The sequence below is a fragment of the Cyprinodon variegatus genome, unplaced genomic scaffold, assembly GCF_000732505.1.
Source record: "Cyprinodon variegatus isolate N-32 unplaced genomic scaffold, C_variegatus-1.0 Scaffold592, whole genome shotgun sequence".
In the NCBI taxonomy this organism is placed as follows: Eukaryota; Metazoa; Chordata; class Actinopteri; order Cyprinodontiformes; family Cyprinodontidae; genus Cyprinodon; species Cyprinodon variegatus.
In genome coordinates this window covers 485,414-502,346 of record NW_015151045.1, presented here as the reverse complement: position 1 = coordinate 502,346, position 16,933 = coordinate 485,414, and the positions used below count along the sequence as shown (strand labels likewise).

The following is a 16,933-nucleotide window of genomic DNA, read 5'->3' as shown; positions in this document are numbered from 1 at the left end:
ATCAAACCCTTAATAATCTAAACTAATCCTGCATGACTCAGCATTTTATTTTCTCACCTGCAGAAAAACAAACAACTTTAAATATTGTTTGATTTCAGGAAGCAAATGTCTTCATTAACAGAACCTCCTGATCCTCCAGAACCTCCTGATCCTCCAGAACCTCCTAGTCCTCCAGATTCTTCAGAACCTCCAGAACCTCCTGATCCTCCAGAACCTCCTAGTCCTCCAGAACCTCCTAGTCCTCCAGATTCATCAGAACCTCCTAGTCCTCCAGATCCTCCAGAACCTCCTAGTCCTCCAGATTCTTCAGAACCTCCTAGTCCTCCAGAACCTCCTGATCCTCCAGAACCTCCTGATCCTCCAGAACCTCCTAGTCCTCCAGATTCTTCAGAACCTCCTAGTCCTCCAGATTCTTCAGAACCTCCTGATCCTCCAGAACCTCCAGAATCTCCAGAACCTCCTGATCTTCCTCAGGAATAACAAAGATGTCATTTTCTGCAGAATCATCAGCTTCCTCAGAAAAATCCCCACATTTCAGGATGGAGAGAAACGGCTGATTCCTGGAGGAGAACCAGAACCAGAATATTGGACTATTTATTTATTTCTGTTCTTTAGACTAAAGTTTCTGATTAAATTAATGATTAAAAACTAAAATGGGAAGAGAACAGGGAAGTGAATCAGAAGGGAAACGAGACGATGAGTCAGGAAACGGCGGCTGGATCCGATCCAACTTTAGTCTCGACTTAAACCGACTGGAACAAAGTTTAGTTTAAAGCTGGACCCTGATAGGAGCAGCGAGGTGTGATCTTCCAGCCTCCATCAGATCCAGATCTTCCATCACAAACATAAAGGTGTGTTCAGATCACCTACCTGCTGTTATCCACGGTGGAGGATGTGTGATGATGGGGGCCTCTGCCTCCAACCAACCAGGAGACGTTAAGTCTGCTGATCCACTGGGAACCATCAGAGGACGTTAATAGAAGAGCAGCGTTTAATCTGACCCGCTGACCCCTGGTAACCATAGCAACCTGAGAGTCGGATCCTTCCGGACGTTTCTTCTCCGTTAAACAGGTGAGGCAGATGTTCCGGTCCAGGTGGGCTCACAGAGCGGAACAAACTCCATCACCTTAATCCGATTATTCGCCAAGTGTGACGGAGCGCGGGAAGACGGCCGGCGGCGTCAAGACGCCACGCTGCGTTTGCTCCAGAGGCGGTCCCAGCGGGGCCTGAGAGAAGCCGATCCGTTCACAGATCTATGAACTCTATATCTGCCTCAGCATCCATGGATGATCATCTCTCCTTCTGCTCAGATTGCTTCAATCCAAGACGCTTTAAAAAGATTCCATTTTAACCTCCATCCTGCAGAAACATCCAGATTAAGATTATTTCTCTTATTTTCTAACTATTTCTCTGTAAAGGTCACATGATGCATCTATGTTCATACATCTACAGAAAGTCTGGAGGAACCAGCGAGACCAGGAGCTTCTGAAGCTTCTAAAAAACATCCGTTCATAAGAAACTAATTTATTACAGATTATTCTCAGATTAAACTTTCTCTCGTTTTATCATTTTAAAACTATAAAACAAGAGTTAAAAAATGTATTTATTATAAATTACCTTTAAAGCTGAGAGAAAATCCAATTAAAGCTCATAGGTGCACTTTATAAAACATCTGGATTAACGGGATTCATTTATAAATGTTAATGAGTCCAAAACATAAATATTTCCTTGTTAGAAACATTAATTAATCTGATTTATCTTTAATTTCTTGATGTTTGCTGTTATTACAGCCAGTTTTTAACCTTTTCAATGTTTTATTGATAAAGATCAAACAACCAAAATCATTTTCCAGATGTTCAGTGATTTACTTTCACTTTTAGTCACATGATAAAACCAGGAGTTAATGTTAAATATTTATTGATCCCATTAATCTGATCAGCAGAGCCTCCTTCAGTAATGAAGCCATAATCCCGATGCTCCTATAATCTCTAATCCGCCTGAAGGAGCGAAAACAATCCGGATCCTTTATGTTTTTATTTTCATCCCTCATTTATAACTTCAGCAGAATTCGCTCCATAGCTTCTCTGAGCTTAAAGGGTTAAACTGAGTTTAAGCTCCTGCAGAAATATTTCCCAATAGATCAAAGTTATATTTTTATTTTTATGACATTTGCATCTTAAATTGTGAGTTTTTTTTAGGTGTAATCTTCATTAGATCTGATATATTTTCCTGACTGACTAAAAAACAACATAATTAATTTAGTGATTTTTTTTTAATGTGTCAGACTCCTTGGTTTGTTTTAATCTGGATTATTTAAATGTTCTCTGCTGGTTCCATCAGTGAGTCTCCTCAGGGATCCGATGTGAAGCAGAGGAAAACTGCAGCGCTTTGCTGTGAAACATGCCGCTTCCTCCGGGTTTCTAGAAATCCTCCCATCCTGTGTGAAAATCCCACAGACTCCAGCAGCATCTGGGCCAGATGTTGATGCCACAGCAGCTCTGAGGAGTTTGTTAAAGACCGATTAATCTCCCATCATCGGATGCACTAATAAGCCGTCGCTGTAATTAGTCGGCGATTAGCTCATGATGTGGAATTGCTGGAAATCTGACTTATTAACGTAACATTAATTGCTTTGTTTCATAACAGCCAGCTGGCTAATCGGCCCGCGCTCCTCAGACGCTAATGGATCCAGACTCTGATGCGGCGGCGCGCCGCAGCCCTGAAGGGTCGTTCTGCTGGAAACGTCCCGGATTATCGGAGGAGGTGGAGACGCCCGGATGAAGGAGCAGCAACTGGAACCTGGTTTGCTTTTTCCACAGAAAATGGAGTCAGAGAAACTCTGACCTCCTGGCAGAGGCGGTTCTAGAACAAATGGGCCAATAGGGGGCCGGCATTGTTTTCATGGGGGCCCAGAAAAGCAGGAAATAAAAAACTCTGTCATATTAGGTTGATTTACATTTAGAATTTAGGAATTTGACATATTTTTGACTTAATTTAAGTTCAAATTCCCGTTTTCTAGAAAATGTGAATTAGAAGTAAAAAAAAACGGATAAATTCAGCTGTAAAAATTAGAGTATTTTTTTATTTGCTTTGAAAAAAAACATTTATCAGATGAAAACTGGGATCATGTCTCAGTAGCAGGGAAGCTATCACCTTATTGTTTTTAAATATTTAGTAAAAATGAAAAAGATCCAAAGGACCAATCAGTAACCGGGTTTATTCCAGGGCAGTATTATGTCTCCAGGGGCAGCGGCCCCCGTTGGCCCCCCGTCTAGACCCGCCCATGCCTCCTGCAGTAGATCCTCCACCCTGTCCCCGGTCTGCTTAGTGATGGCTGTTAGATCAGGGCCTACTTCATGCTGTGGGACGGGTTCTGGTTCCTCTGGGTTGATTAGAATTAAAGTTTTTTCTTCCTAAAAATAAAATTAATCTTAATTTAAAGAAGCAGAAACTAACATTTTGTTTCCTGTTCTGTTCGATGCGTCTCCTCACTCTGATGACGGATTAAATCCTGACCCTGATCCGTGGCCCTCAGCCCGCCCCGCCCTCTGCCATGCATCAAACTCAGCTGACAGCGTGAGGGAATCAAACACACCCCGCAGTGTGACCTCTGACCCCAGCCGCAGGAGGAGAACCTGCCGCTCCTTCGCCTCCTGGACTCAGATCAACCTGCAGACAGAAAAGGACGATTATGTTTCAAGTGTTTCCTGCGGAGAGCGGCGCTTCATGTCCGGCTCTAATAGTCCTCGTTTTCTGCCTTGTTCAGTCCATTAGCGGCGCGCGGGGGGGGGGCCGGGGGGCCGCGCCCGCTGCTAATTAAGGTGTGAGGGATGATGGGAAAGGGCTCATTACCGTCGGAACATACTGTCTCTCTGCCGGCTAATGATGCCGGGGCCTCAGAGCGCCTCGTTTCATCAGCAGGTTAACGCGGCTGCTGACTTCCCTCCGTCTGCGTCCGGCCGCCGCGCGCTCATTAACGCCCGAGGCGCCGCGCGCTCACACACCCAGCAAACTTCACTTCTGTCTGATCACATCCCAGGAAGTTCTGGTTCCGTCTGGATCCATCAGAACCAGTCCTCACAGGAAGCGTTACCATGGTGATTTAAGGCCAGATTAACCTTTAATGAAGATAACTGGATTTACATGTTTAGAAAATGAAGCACCAACTGATCCTGAATCAGTTCCTGATCTTTCAATCAAAGCAGAAAATGTTTTTTTTAAGTTGGGTCCTTTTTGTCTCGTCTTCCTCTGGCAGCAGAGACCAAAAGGTGACAGATTGGCCCTTTAATCCGGGCTTGGACGGGACGGCGAGCGTCCTCAGCTCCTCCGAGTCGCTCCGAGTCTCTCCGCTCTCATTAGGGCCTCTCAGATGAAACAGCGGAGCAGAACTAAACGCCTCCTGATGTTCAGCCAGCGATCTGTCACAGCTCCTTCATCCGCAGAGACGCTGCTGCTGCTGCTGCTGGATCCAGGGAAATAGACTCAGCTTAGATCTATTCATTTAGGTTCTAGTCCAGAACTATGAGGCTGCCATCTATTCACTCTGGTTCTGGTTCCAGTCCAGATGTTTTAGTTTTATTTAATGTTATTTTTTAATCCCTGATTATTAATTTTAAATTATTCAGTCCAGATTTTGTTCTGGTTCCACCGTCTGAATTTGATCCATTTCTGCCACTTTAATTACTTTTATTAGTTTAATTTAATTTAGTTTAAATCCAAACCAACTCGCCTTTTTGATAAAACATTTAAAGATTTTATTCTGACTTTAATCTCAGAAATCTGAAGGTCATATTTAAACAGGTTCTTGGTTCTGATTGGTCCATCAGACTTTAGATGTTAGAAAAACAGAAATGTTCTAGAAGTCGTCATTAGTTTCCTTCTGTTTTATAATGGAGGCGATTAAAGCTCAGATCAAAGCAGGAGGAACTGGAGCTAAACGTCACTTCCTGTTTCACTGATCATAGCTGCCTGGCCACAGGGTGGCGCTCATCGACACTCGCTTTATCTTTAAACACGAAAAAACAAACTAATCTGCTCACGATTCAGCAGAAATCAGCCATCTTTTTTTCCTCTGGACCCAAAGGTCAAAGGTGAATCAGGACCTGAAACGCTAATGGAAGCTAACGGAATCAGACCCACATCTGGACGCCATGTTGGTCTGGAGATGGAAGCAGGTCCTCCTGGAGAGCCTTGACCTCCTGCTGGTCCAGCCTGGAGGCCCCCAGGTTCTGGACCCGGTTCCTCCGCACAGAACAACGAAACCAGAAAGGATCTCTGCTCAGATCTAGACATTCGATTATTAGAGAAGACGATTAGGGCTACTGGAAAAATAAAAAGTTAACTGATTTTATTTTTGCTTTAACTTCTTCATGGAGAAAATGTCAGAATTTTGAGAAAAAAGTCAGAAATCTGTTAAACCTGAGAGACTTTAGATCTAAGGCAGTCAGAGGACGGTGGACCTTCTTCTGGAAGGTTCTGCTCTCAGCAGATCTCCTGTTGCAGCAGAATAAGGAGCATCAGGTGAGAAATAACGCTCCGCTTCCTGTCTGGCGGCGGCGGCCTCCTCCTCCTGCTCCTCCTCCTCCTCTGTGAGAACCGACAGGAAGCATGCAGGTGCTAACGAGGTTAAAGCCTCAGGAGCCGTTTCCTGTGAGAACGCCGTCTGCAGACAAGGCGTCCATTGATGATGGGAGGAAGCGGCGCGGCGCGGCGCTCCCAGCCGCTCGCAGCCAATCGGGCTGCAGATAGGAGGCGACGCTGAGAAGCAGCATCAGACGCTCCTCCTCATTTAATGACTCCTCAGCTGATCTGATTAGCTCTGATTCCTCCTCACTGCAGCTACCTGCATGCTTTCACAGGCTGGGGTCAAAGGTCACATGGCTGCAGAGGGGGGGGGGGCTGCAGGAACACCTGCTCTGCTGCTTTCAGTCCCTCCTGGTAGAAACGTGGGATTTAATCTACGGTAAAACGTTAAAATCAGCTCCAACAGGAGGAGAAATGAACTCAAACCGATTTTATTCCTTTTTATTCATCATCTCTGCGAGTCGAGCAGCTCGGCGGCGCTAATGAGGCGGAATGAGGCCAGTTAGCCGCTGCTGGGAGACGATCGGCCCGTTTAGCACCAGTCCAGATCCTCAGAACCAGAACTGCTTCCAGGGCAGCTGAAGTTCCCCGTCTTTAGAACCAGAACCGACTCCTCTGGAAGGTCTGGATCCTTCCCAGCAGCCTGAATGAGGAAGGTTCTCCCTGCGGCGCCCTGCAGGGGGCGACGCTGCTGCTCCTCTGCTAGAATAACATCCTGATTCACTGATGGGGGACAGTAGAGCTGTAGATGGAGTCACAGCGACTTCCTGCTGCTGTTTACTGAGGCAGGGCCGCATTTAGGAAACATGGGGCCCTGGGCAAAGACAGGCAGGGGCCCTCTGATTGACAATAGACATAGAACAGCCCCATTCTCCAGATGTAGAAATGTTAATAGAATACAATCATGAAGCAGACAAGATAGAGGAGAGCAGGAGGCGGGGTTACCAATCTACTCGCTCTGGAGAGCAGAGTTCGCTGCTTTTAGATGTTGTCTCCAAAGTCTCCAGTAGCAGAAAAAAAGTCTCTAGATTTGAGACGTGAATGATAAATCCGTCCCTGACGACAGCTTCTAACGATCTTAACGAGCTTCTGGCTCTATCCTGGTTCACAACCTTCTGGTCTTTAATCGGACCCGAGTCTGATCTCCAGAATCAGAGAAGATGTTCTGATCTTTTAGCGTTTAGCTTCTCATCAGCGAAGGAAAGAAGATCTAAGAGCTTCATGTTCAGCAGAGAAATCTGCTGCAGGAATCAGCCCAGGAGTTTTTCTCCATCTTTGGATCGATCCAACCCAGAACCCGTCAGAACCTGATCAGCCTGAGCTTCTCTGCACCATGTGATCGATCGGGGGGGGGGGGAATAATTCAATCCTCATCAGGCCTCCCTGCTCAGCGGAGCGGAGGGTCGACCTCGCTGCCGGATCAATGGAGCCCCTTTCAGCTCCGCTAATCAGAAATCCAATGGCTGCTCTGAACCCGAGCGTGGAGGCGGAGCTTCAGAAGGTCTCTGAAACATGGCCTGGACCCGAGGATCATCGCCGCCGCCGCCAACGTTTAAACAAATAACCTGCTGCAGCGGGAAAACCTGAGGAAGCTGCTGAAGATGGAAACCAGGAACCCCCGATTCCCCAAAATAAAAGTCAGACGTCTGCTAACGACCAATCAGAGACCAGATCAGTCAATCAGTGCAAGTCTGGCTCAACATGTTCTGGTTCTGGACTTTAAGCTTCTGAGATCCTCTGCAAACATAAGATGAAAGCTTTGAGCTCCGATCATCTGAACATGGAGATGAAGGAGCAGCTGGAGGAGATCCGTGGCTCCGCCCACATGTTGGTCAAACCTCCTCAGTAAGGAAATGGTCAGACACTCACAGGCAGGACATCAGAGTCCTTTACATTCAGCCATACGCTGATGGTGGCGCTGCGGAGCCACCAGGTGGTGATGCAGACCATGAAGGAGAAGGAGGAGGAGCTCTGGGTCACACTGGAAGAAACACCCCCCCCCCCCTGTGATGAAACATGGCGGTGGCAGCATCATGCTGTGGGAAGCTGACTGCAGCTGAATCAGCGCCCACCTCCCCCATTAGAACCAGTCTGACCATTCAGAGCTGATCTATGGTAGAACGGTCTAGTCAAAGTCCAGACCTGAACCTTCAGATTGAATATTCAGTTTAAGATCCGGTCAGAACCGGTTCCACTGGAGGCTCCGGTGGTTCTGGTTCTGTTCTAGCGGCGCTGATGGTTTTACAGCCTGATCATCCCCCCCCCCCATTATAATGGATGGCGGCGCCCCCCCCGCGCGCAGGAAAGCTTTAATTAAATCACCGTCCAATCATAATCCATGTTGTTAATTAAACTGGATAATTTATAAGTACAAAAGAGGGTATTTATTAGCTGCTGGTGGCAGCGCGGCCACGCGCACGCCCCTCGTGCACGGGCCCCCCCGCCCCGCACACAGCCGCTGCCTTCCAACCTTTACTATCGATGCCCCCGCATGATTGATAACCACTCAGAGAGCGCTGCACTATTTGTCTAATGGCGGCGCAATTAAAGGCTTGTAAATGAGCGCGGCTCGTTTCATCTCATCTATGGAAGTTTGATTGAATTTGTCGCCTTAATTGAAAAATACTGCTATTTAATGTCTGCAATGCAGCTGCAGATCAGGCGGCTTTAATGACATCCTGTCCCGGTGACCCTGAGGAGGAGGAGGAGGAGGAGGAGGAGGTGTTCATGCATGTCCTTCACTCAGCCCAGAGAAGGGGGCTTCAGGGGTCAGAGGTCACATGTGATGCGTTCACCGCCGCCGGCATTGATGAGCTTCTCCATGAATTGATGAGGAGGAGGATTCATCAGGATGCAGTTTGATGCCGAACGCCGGAGCAAACATTGTGATTTAGAGCCGCGTCAGGCGGGAGACGGATGGCGGGATAATCGCCCGTCCACTCCGGAGGAGCAGGAGGAGCAGGAGGAGCAGGAGGAGCAGGAAGAGCAGGAGGAACAGGAGGAGCAGGAGGAGCAGGAGGAGCAGGAAGAGCAGGAGGAGCAGGAGGAACAGGAGGAGCAGGAGGAGCAGGAGGAACAGGAGGAGCAGGAGGAGCAGGAGGAGCAGGAGGAACAGGAGGAGCAGGAGGAGCAGGAGGAACAGGAGGAGCAGGAGGAACAGGAGGAGCAGGAAAGCCAATCCGCCTCTGATCGACTCATTTCAGCATCAAAGGGGATTAAATATGAATTTAAGCAGGAAGTGATGACATCATCAGCATAAACGCTTCCTGAACTTCTCACCTGGTGAAACATCGACTCTTAACCACAAACTTAATAAACAATATTTCATAAACTCCACCAGAAAATTAAAAAATGAAAACTTTAATCCGACTGTAAGAAACAGAATCATCTGCTATGCTGAGATTATTAGTTCTGGATCCTTTACCTTCCATCCAGATTAAGATTAGGAGAAACATTTGGACATATTTTAACTTCATGATTGATTATATTTGAAGGTTAATTTAAGGCAACATGTCTGACAGAGAAAAAAAAAGCTGATTTTTAGGTTTTTTTGCACCAAAATATGACGAAGAATCAAAAACGTGACGCAGATTATTGAATGCTTCCTAATCCCACATCTTTGCATCATTAATCTAATATTTATTAACACCCAATGTTGTGTTTGATCATTTCATTAATCTCTGGGTTCATTTAGCATCAAATGATTAAACATTCATCTTTAATCCCATCAGATTAATCAATTAATTCATCTTTTAATTCATCATAAACTCCAGTTTCTGCAGCTTGGATTCATTTTTCTAACAAACTTTTATGGTTTCCAGGGTCGATTCGGATCCTTTAGATTAAATCCAGATTAAGATTAGGAGAAAGATTGGACATATTTGCACCTTTTAAGATTTTATTTTTATCTTCCACACTGTTTATATTTGATCACTGCTGCAGTTTAAGGGATGGAAATGTTCATTTACCGCCTGGAAAGTTTTGGTTCAAACCTGAAACATTTTCTTCTGCTTTCCTTCCTTCTGCTGCTCCTCCTGAAAAACTCCTGAAAAACACAGAAGAGAGAAACATCAACATTCCTTTATTTACTAAAATACTTTATTATCAAACTGCAGAAACATTTTTATGTCCAGTATAGAGTGAGATGTTCTAGATCTGCTTCCATCCTGATGCAGAACCTGAACTTTACCTGGAATTTAGTCTAAAACTAAAAAGATTCTTTAACTTTTCTGGAGTCTTTGATCCAAACTCATGAAGTTGGATCATTTTTGAGGATGGGATGACGTCAGACTTCCTGTTTCGGACCCCCCCCTCCCAGGTGTTTGGTTCGGTCCATCCTGATCATCTGATGCCAGAGATCCAGAACTTTAGAACAATCTGATCCACGCGGAATAAAACCATCATTTCCACTCTGCGTGGACGGAACCCACGCAGTTTCACCGCCTCTGGTTCCTAAACGGCCTCCGCCGCCACTCTGCGTGGATTCCAGGATCGTCACCTGACATCCACCAATCAGAGGCGGGGGGAGGCGGCCTCCCGCCGCGCGAGGCAGCGCAATTAAACGGAGGGGAGCGCAATTTAAATCCTAAAGAGTCTCGCTGAGGAGAGACGCACCGCCGCGCGCAGAGCGGCTCACAGAGAACCGCAGTCCGCTGACTGAGTCCTCAGGTCCGGGTCTAGACTAACTGGAGCTGCTCCTCTCCAAAGTGCGCACTGTGCGTCACGGCGCGGCGCGCGCGGATCGTTTTCTGGAAGCATCTGATCTCCTGCTGCTGGACTTTAGGGAGGAATGTTTGTCTCTGAGCGGATTATCTCCTCCTTCAGCTCCCGGTGACTCCCGCCGCCTCAGCGGGGCTCCGTCCCACAGCGCCTCCTCCTCGGCCTCCTGCAGCTCCAGCGGTCGGTCATATGAGCGCAGCGTTCAGCCCGTCCTTCATGGTGATGCAGCGGCCACTCGGAAGCACCACCGCCTTCAGCATCGACTCCCTGATCGGGGGGCCCCCGCAGCCCAGCCCGGGACACTTCGTCTACACCGGGTACCCGATGTTCATGCCCTACCGGTCCGTGGTGCTGCAGCCGCCGCCTCCTCCGCCTCCCGCCCTGCAGCAGGCTCTGCCCAGCGCGCACCACCCGCAGATGCAGAGCCTGCAGAGCGGCTTCTGCTCCAGCCTGGCGCAGGGACTGACGCAGGGCATGGCGCTCACCTCCACCCTCATGGCCTCGCTGCCCGGCGGCTTCTCCCCGTCCCAGCAGCACCAGGAGGCCGCCAGGAAGTTCGGCTCCCAGGCCCTGCACGCCGCCTTCGAGAAAACTCAGGAGCTGCGGCTGGAGGCGGAGGATGGGAAGAGTTTCCTGCCGGCCAAAGAGTCCGCGCTGCCGGCTTTCCACGACGCAGACACGCCGCTGCAGACCTCCACAGGTAGGAGGTCTATAAAGGTCTATAAATGGTTAAAACATTTAATTAAACCTACATTTATACAACAAAAGCAGAACAGATTATTTAGTTTATGATTATTTTTATAATTATGAAAATATTTCTAAACAAAAGTTTCCAAAAACAGTTTTAAAATAATGTCGACATTTAATTTCAATAAAGAATTAAAAATAAATGTTCATTTTAATTTAATCATTTAACAAATAAACTGTTGATTAAATCAGGTTGTTTTTATTATTATTTCATAACAGAATCAGGAATTATTTCTCTGCGGCCTCAGATTTATCTGATCAAATAGAAAAATAATCTGATTTAGTTTATTTAAATTTATTTGATCTAAAAAGTTTATTATTTATGACATTTAATAAACTCTGCAGGAAACACCTGAAAGCGGCGCGTGCTTCAGGTTTATTGGCTCGTGACATATTTGTTTTTTATTTGTCATCACCTCTGACATCACCGTGCGCGCGCACACACACAGCTAGATGCGCGCGCGGGGAGAGAAGGCCGCATGGAGATCTAGTCGGTGCGTAATTACGCGTGAAAGCGGAACATCCCCGCAGAGCGCGTCCTGAATCTGATCCCTGCTGATGAAGGACACTGACACCCTCCTCTTCCTCACCCCGTTTATCATCCCTAAATGTCCAAAATGATTCTGACTCTAAAATTAGACTTTAATCGGTTTTAATTAACAATTTAATCTGATTTTAAATAAAGTATTTTAATATTCCGCTTTATTTTAGGAGGAATCTTTTTTTCTGCCAGTTTAATTTCTAAACTAATAATTGTGATGATGTGAAAGTGATCGGAGTGTTTCCTCCTCTGCTCCCCGCAGCCAGAGCTCACAGTAAAGAAGACTCCAAGGAGGAGGAGCGGAAGGAGGAGAGCTTCTCCATGGACAGCGACCTGGACTACAGCTCCGACGACAACCTCACCTCCATGTGCCACAAAGAGGACGGAGACGGCGGCGGAGGCCTGGAGGACGGCCCGCACCTCCACGGCTCCTCCTCCGGCGGCGGCGCGGCGGGCGGCGGCGCGCTGGGCGGCGGCAGCGGCGGCAAGAACCGGCGGCGGCGCACCGCGTTCACCAGCGAGCAGCTGCTGGAGCTGGAGAAGGAGTTCCACTGCAAGAAGTACCTGTCCCTCACCGAGCGCTCCCAGATCGCGCACGCGCTCAAGCTGAGCGAGGTTCAGGTGAAGATCTGGTTCCAGAACCGGCGCGCCAAGTGGAAACGGGTCAAGGCCGGAAACGTCAACAACAAGTCCGGGGAGCCGAGCCGGAACCCCAAGATCGTGGTTCCGATCCCGGTGCACGTGAGCCGCTTCGCCATCAGGAGTCAGCACCAGCAGATGGAGCAGGCCCGGCCCTAGAGCTCTGAAAACAAACTGATTATTTCCTTTGACTCACTTTTAAATATTTACTCTTGATTTCATGATTCTGTCTGAAATGGATCAGAACCGAACCAGCTGGAGACTCAAACTCCATCCTGCAGAAAGAGCCGCAGTTTTTAATCCGCCGCAGCTGCGCCAAAAAGTGCGCAGAGAGGATGAGGAGGAGGAAGAGCTGGAACTCTGCTGCTCTGGACTGAATGAAAGCTGCTAATTTATTTCTACTCAAATGTACAAACCTGCGATTAAAGGACAGAAAGAGCCGAGGCTCCAGTCTGACTCATTTCACACTAAACCTTCACTCACCTCATTTTAAAAGGCCGCAAATCTGTAAAAACTATGAAAAAAATGAAAATTTAAATAAAATATCAGAAATGGAAACAAAAAGACGTTAAATCAGACGCAGGTCGCGCGGCTCCACACCTGTTTTATCCAATTAATCTACTTCAAAGCTAAAATTAAAGGTCAGAAACGCACCTGGCTCCAGTGACGTCATCCAGGTCAGCGCTCAGTTTTTTCTTCATTAAAAATTATTTTCTTCTAAATTAAAATCCGCATTATTTCCCGTTTCTTCGCAGCAACTGAAGCACCTGTGCGTAATGGCGCGCGCGCCAGGGAGCGCTGCCAGGTCCTCTCTATGCCAAAAAAAACCCAAAAACGTTTAGATTCATACTTAAGGAGAATTAAAACTTTAAAAGCAGTTTATTAACCCTGTTTAGAAAAAAAAGAGAGAGTTTTATTTTTATGGATTCAGTTTTAAAATCATTCAGGAGTTTAGAAATAAAATCCAAAAAGGAGAAGTTATATTTTGAAAATTAGGAGAGAAAAACTGGATCAATAAAATCAGGACCTTCAACGTTTAATAAAATTAACAGAAGATCCTGATTTTTTTTTTTTTTCAGTGTAGTTCTATATTTTCTTCAGCTGAGGAAAATATAGAACTACACTGGAAAAAAAATCTAAATCTAGATAAAGTAATTTTATCTTAAAAAAAGTCATTTGTTCTTGGATTGAGGAGATTAAAGAGACATTTTACCAATGGAACGAAACAATTTACATTTAAAATAAGAAAACACGATTGAATTGTCTTATTTTCAAGTGCATTTTATCTAATTATTGTATTTTAAGAGTAAAAAACCCTCATTCCAGTGGCAAACTACCACTTAATTTAAGACATTTTTCTTATATCTAGTTTTCCAGTTTGATGTTTAAATGAACTAAAATAGTTAATTTTATGTGTTTATTGGAGGATGGATCCATTAAACCTTAATGATCTCTGAAAGAAGGGGGGGGTCTATGCCTTCCATCATCATCCTCCTCTTCCTCAGCTGTAATCTTCCTCATTGCCGTTTGTCTTATTTACTGTAAAATGTTTCAGAATAAAGATTTGAAATAACGTCAAATTCTTTACACTGCAAAAAAATCTAGAAATAAGTATTAACCTTTAATTTAAGCAGGTAAATGATGTCGTTTGCCAGTGGAATTAGTATTTTTACTTTAGTAAAATAAGATAATTAGATAAACTGCACTTGAAATAAGACAATATAATTGTGTTTTCTTATTTTAAATGTAAAGTCTTGTTCCATTGGCAAAATGTCTCTTTTATCTCCTCAATCCAAGAACAAATGCACTTATTTTAAGAAAAAAAAAAATACTAATCTAGATTAAATTTTTCTTCTGGATTTATTTAAATTTCCAGGGAATTATTTGATAAGTTCAAACTGTGATTTTCTAAAAAAGTTTCACTAAACTCTAAATTAGATTATTTCTGTATCTATAAATTTAGTTTATTTGTTTGCTTTTAATGTTTAATTTAAATATTCAGATTATAGAGAGAATAATGAGAACTGTAGCTAAAAATGATTAGAATCTGGTTTATTTAAATAATCACATTAGATCCATTAAATGTTTTTAAATTAAAGGAACATAAATTTACATTTTCCATATTTTTGTGGATTTTCTTTTTCTTTAAAAATTTCCACCTTTTTCTATAATCCAAATTCAATTATTAATATATATCTTTAAGCCGTCTTTTTAAAAAACATTTAAAAATCCTGTTTGGATCAGAAATCAAGGTTCATCAGTTTATTTATTCAGATTATTATAACATCTAGTTACGTTTATCTAGGAAAGGAAAACAAATAAAAAGCCAGAAGTCGAGTTTATATTAAGAAGCATTTTTCTTGTCTTTATTGAAAAGAGACAAATTACAGTAGAAGATTCTGCATTAGGTAGAATGTTCAGCATGTTACTGTACAACAAACAAAATTTAATAATAATAATATTAATTAGAATAACAAGAAGAACAATAATCTGGATGATAAAAGAGGAAAAGGTGAATAAAAAGTGGATTCAGGGAGAAAATGTACAAAAAGGTTGTTTTTCTGGGAGGATTTAGAAACGAGACGAACATCCTGGATGGTTCACATTTTTTAATCTATTAACAGAAAAAATTTATCTAAATGTCCATCAAACTGGGAGCTGAAAAAAAAGCGTTTATTTTACAGTTTAGAGTCTAATTTTCTCATATTATTTTAGCATATTAGATTTTTTCATATTAGCTCAAATAGTTTTACGTCTTCCTAATAAATATCCGTCTTCAATAAAACAAAGTGAAACCAATAGAAATGACTTCATGTTTCGAGGCCTTTTTATTTTTTCTCAAACGTATTAAACTGAATAACTTTAATGGTCTTTTTATTTTTATAATCGATAAGGCTAATTAGCTGAGCTAGCTGGGAAAATGACGCAGTTAGCAGTAGAGTTGGACAACGCCGAGGTTTATTAGAAATTGTAACTTTTGCTAAATGTTATAAAATTGACCTTTTGACATCTGTAAACGGAAATCTACTGGAATGACTCAGCAGTTTGGAGAAGGAATAAAATGAGCGGTTCTCTCAGCCCCAGCTGTCTCCAATGCTAGCTAACGAAGTTATAACTTAGCGGTCCTAAAAAAAATTTCATTTAGATGCCGAAGAAGTTTTTCTGCTGCTTTATGTTTTTTAGTTGTTATTCTTCATATTCATAAAACTGTACATGAATTAGGGAGCAGCAGAAGGATCTGATGGCTAACGACTCAACTAGCTGCCAGCGTCTGTGTGATAGCCTAAAGCTAAGCTAACCAGCAGCTAGCTCATTAAATGGTTTTTTGATCTCCAAATTATAACTTTTTATTCATGCTGTAAATTAGTCCATCAATGGAGTAAAAAAAAAGCCTTTTATTGGGGGAATGACTCAGCAGTTTGTCCGTTAGCAGCGTCAGGCTAACTAAAACGGTGGCTAGCTGACTCAGCAGTTTGAATAAAAATGAGTGGATCTTTGATGTTAGCTTTGTACAGTTAGCCCTGCGCTAACTGCTCCTTTCTGTCCGATTCAAGTCAAACAATTTTATTTAAAACTATTTAAATTTAGTCAGCAGGAAAATGGCTCCTTAATGGACTTTTAATCGTTCTTTCATCCCCAGACTGTTCAGTTATTGAAGCCATTTTGTCCCCACTGCTAGCTAACAACAGTTATAACTTAGCGGTCCTAAAAAAAGTCTTTAATTTAGATGCCGATGAAGTTTTTCTGCTTCTTTATGTTTGTTAGATGTTTTTCTTTATGTTCATAAACTTTACATACGAGTTAGGGAGCAGCAGGAGGATTTGATGGCTAACGAGTGAACTAGCTAGTGTGATAAAGCTAAGCTAACAAGCTAACCAGCAGCTAGCTCATCACATGGTGCTTTGATCTCCAATGATAACCTTTTATTCATGCGGTAAATTAATCCATTAATGGATTAAAAAGTGAATGACTCAGCAGTTTGTCCGTTAGCCGCGTCAGGCTAACTGAAACGGTAGCTATTAGTGTTAGCTGCATTTTCCCTTTTAAAAAAGTAAAACAGACAATGGCTGTCTTTTCTTTTTATCTGTAAACTTTAACGTTTTTTTTTTTTGCTGAACAGTTTTCTTTTGTAACATTTCAAACATTTTTAAAAACGAGGTCATTTTAGTTTCTCACCAGAATGAGCCTCAGAGTTCGTAAACTAAAAGCGGAAATATCGATTAATTCTCTGTTTGGTGACTTAAATCAGAGAAAACTGGTTTAAACCGGATCCAGATTTTACGTCTGATTAGATGTTCATGAACTTTCTTGCTGCTGGTTTTATAAACAAACATTTCTACAGCTTTTCAGTCGCTGTTTTTAGCATTTTAGAAAAAAATCTCCCTTTAAAGCAAATTCTTCAGGTTTTAGTTCAGCTACCTGATGTGATGATTATAAAGTTAAATAAACATCAGATAAATAAAGTTATATCAGAAAAACGCTCGTAGTAACGGAGGACCAACTAAACTACTTTAGTGCATTTCTGTCAGGGTTTAACCCCCCCCCCCATTAAGCTAGCTAAAGGGCACATGGACGAGTGAGGAAAGGAGGTAGTGGCACCGAAAGAAACAATCTGGGAGCAAAAAGGCAGGCGTGCAAATTAAAAAAAGGCATGAAGACAAGATGGACGTTTAGCTTAAAGGAAAGTCGGGTTTTTAGAGTTTC

At 43.7% G+C, this 16,933-nt stretch overlaps 1 protein-coding gene across 1 annotated transcript; it reads left to right on the top strand.

Annotated features, from left to right (window-relative positions):
* The first annotated feature begins 10,013 nt into the window (after positions 1-10,013).
* On the top strand, positions 10,014-12,663 carry LOC107096023 (homeobox protein GBX-2-like). Its single transcript, XM_015392475.1, has 2 exons — positions 10,014-11,002; positions 11,853-12,663. Exons 1-2 carry the CDS (start codon positions 10,492-10,494, stop codon positions 12,386-12,388), a joined length of 1,047 nt encoding a protein of 348 aa, XP_015247961.1. The 5' UTR covers positions 10,014-10,491; the 3' UTR covers positions 12,389-12,663.
* The last annotated feature ends 4,270 nt before the right edge of the window (positions 12,664-16,933 follow it).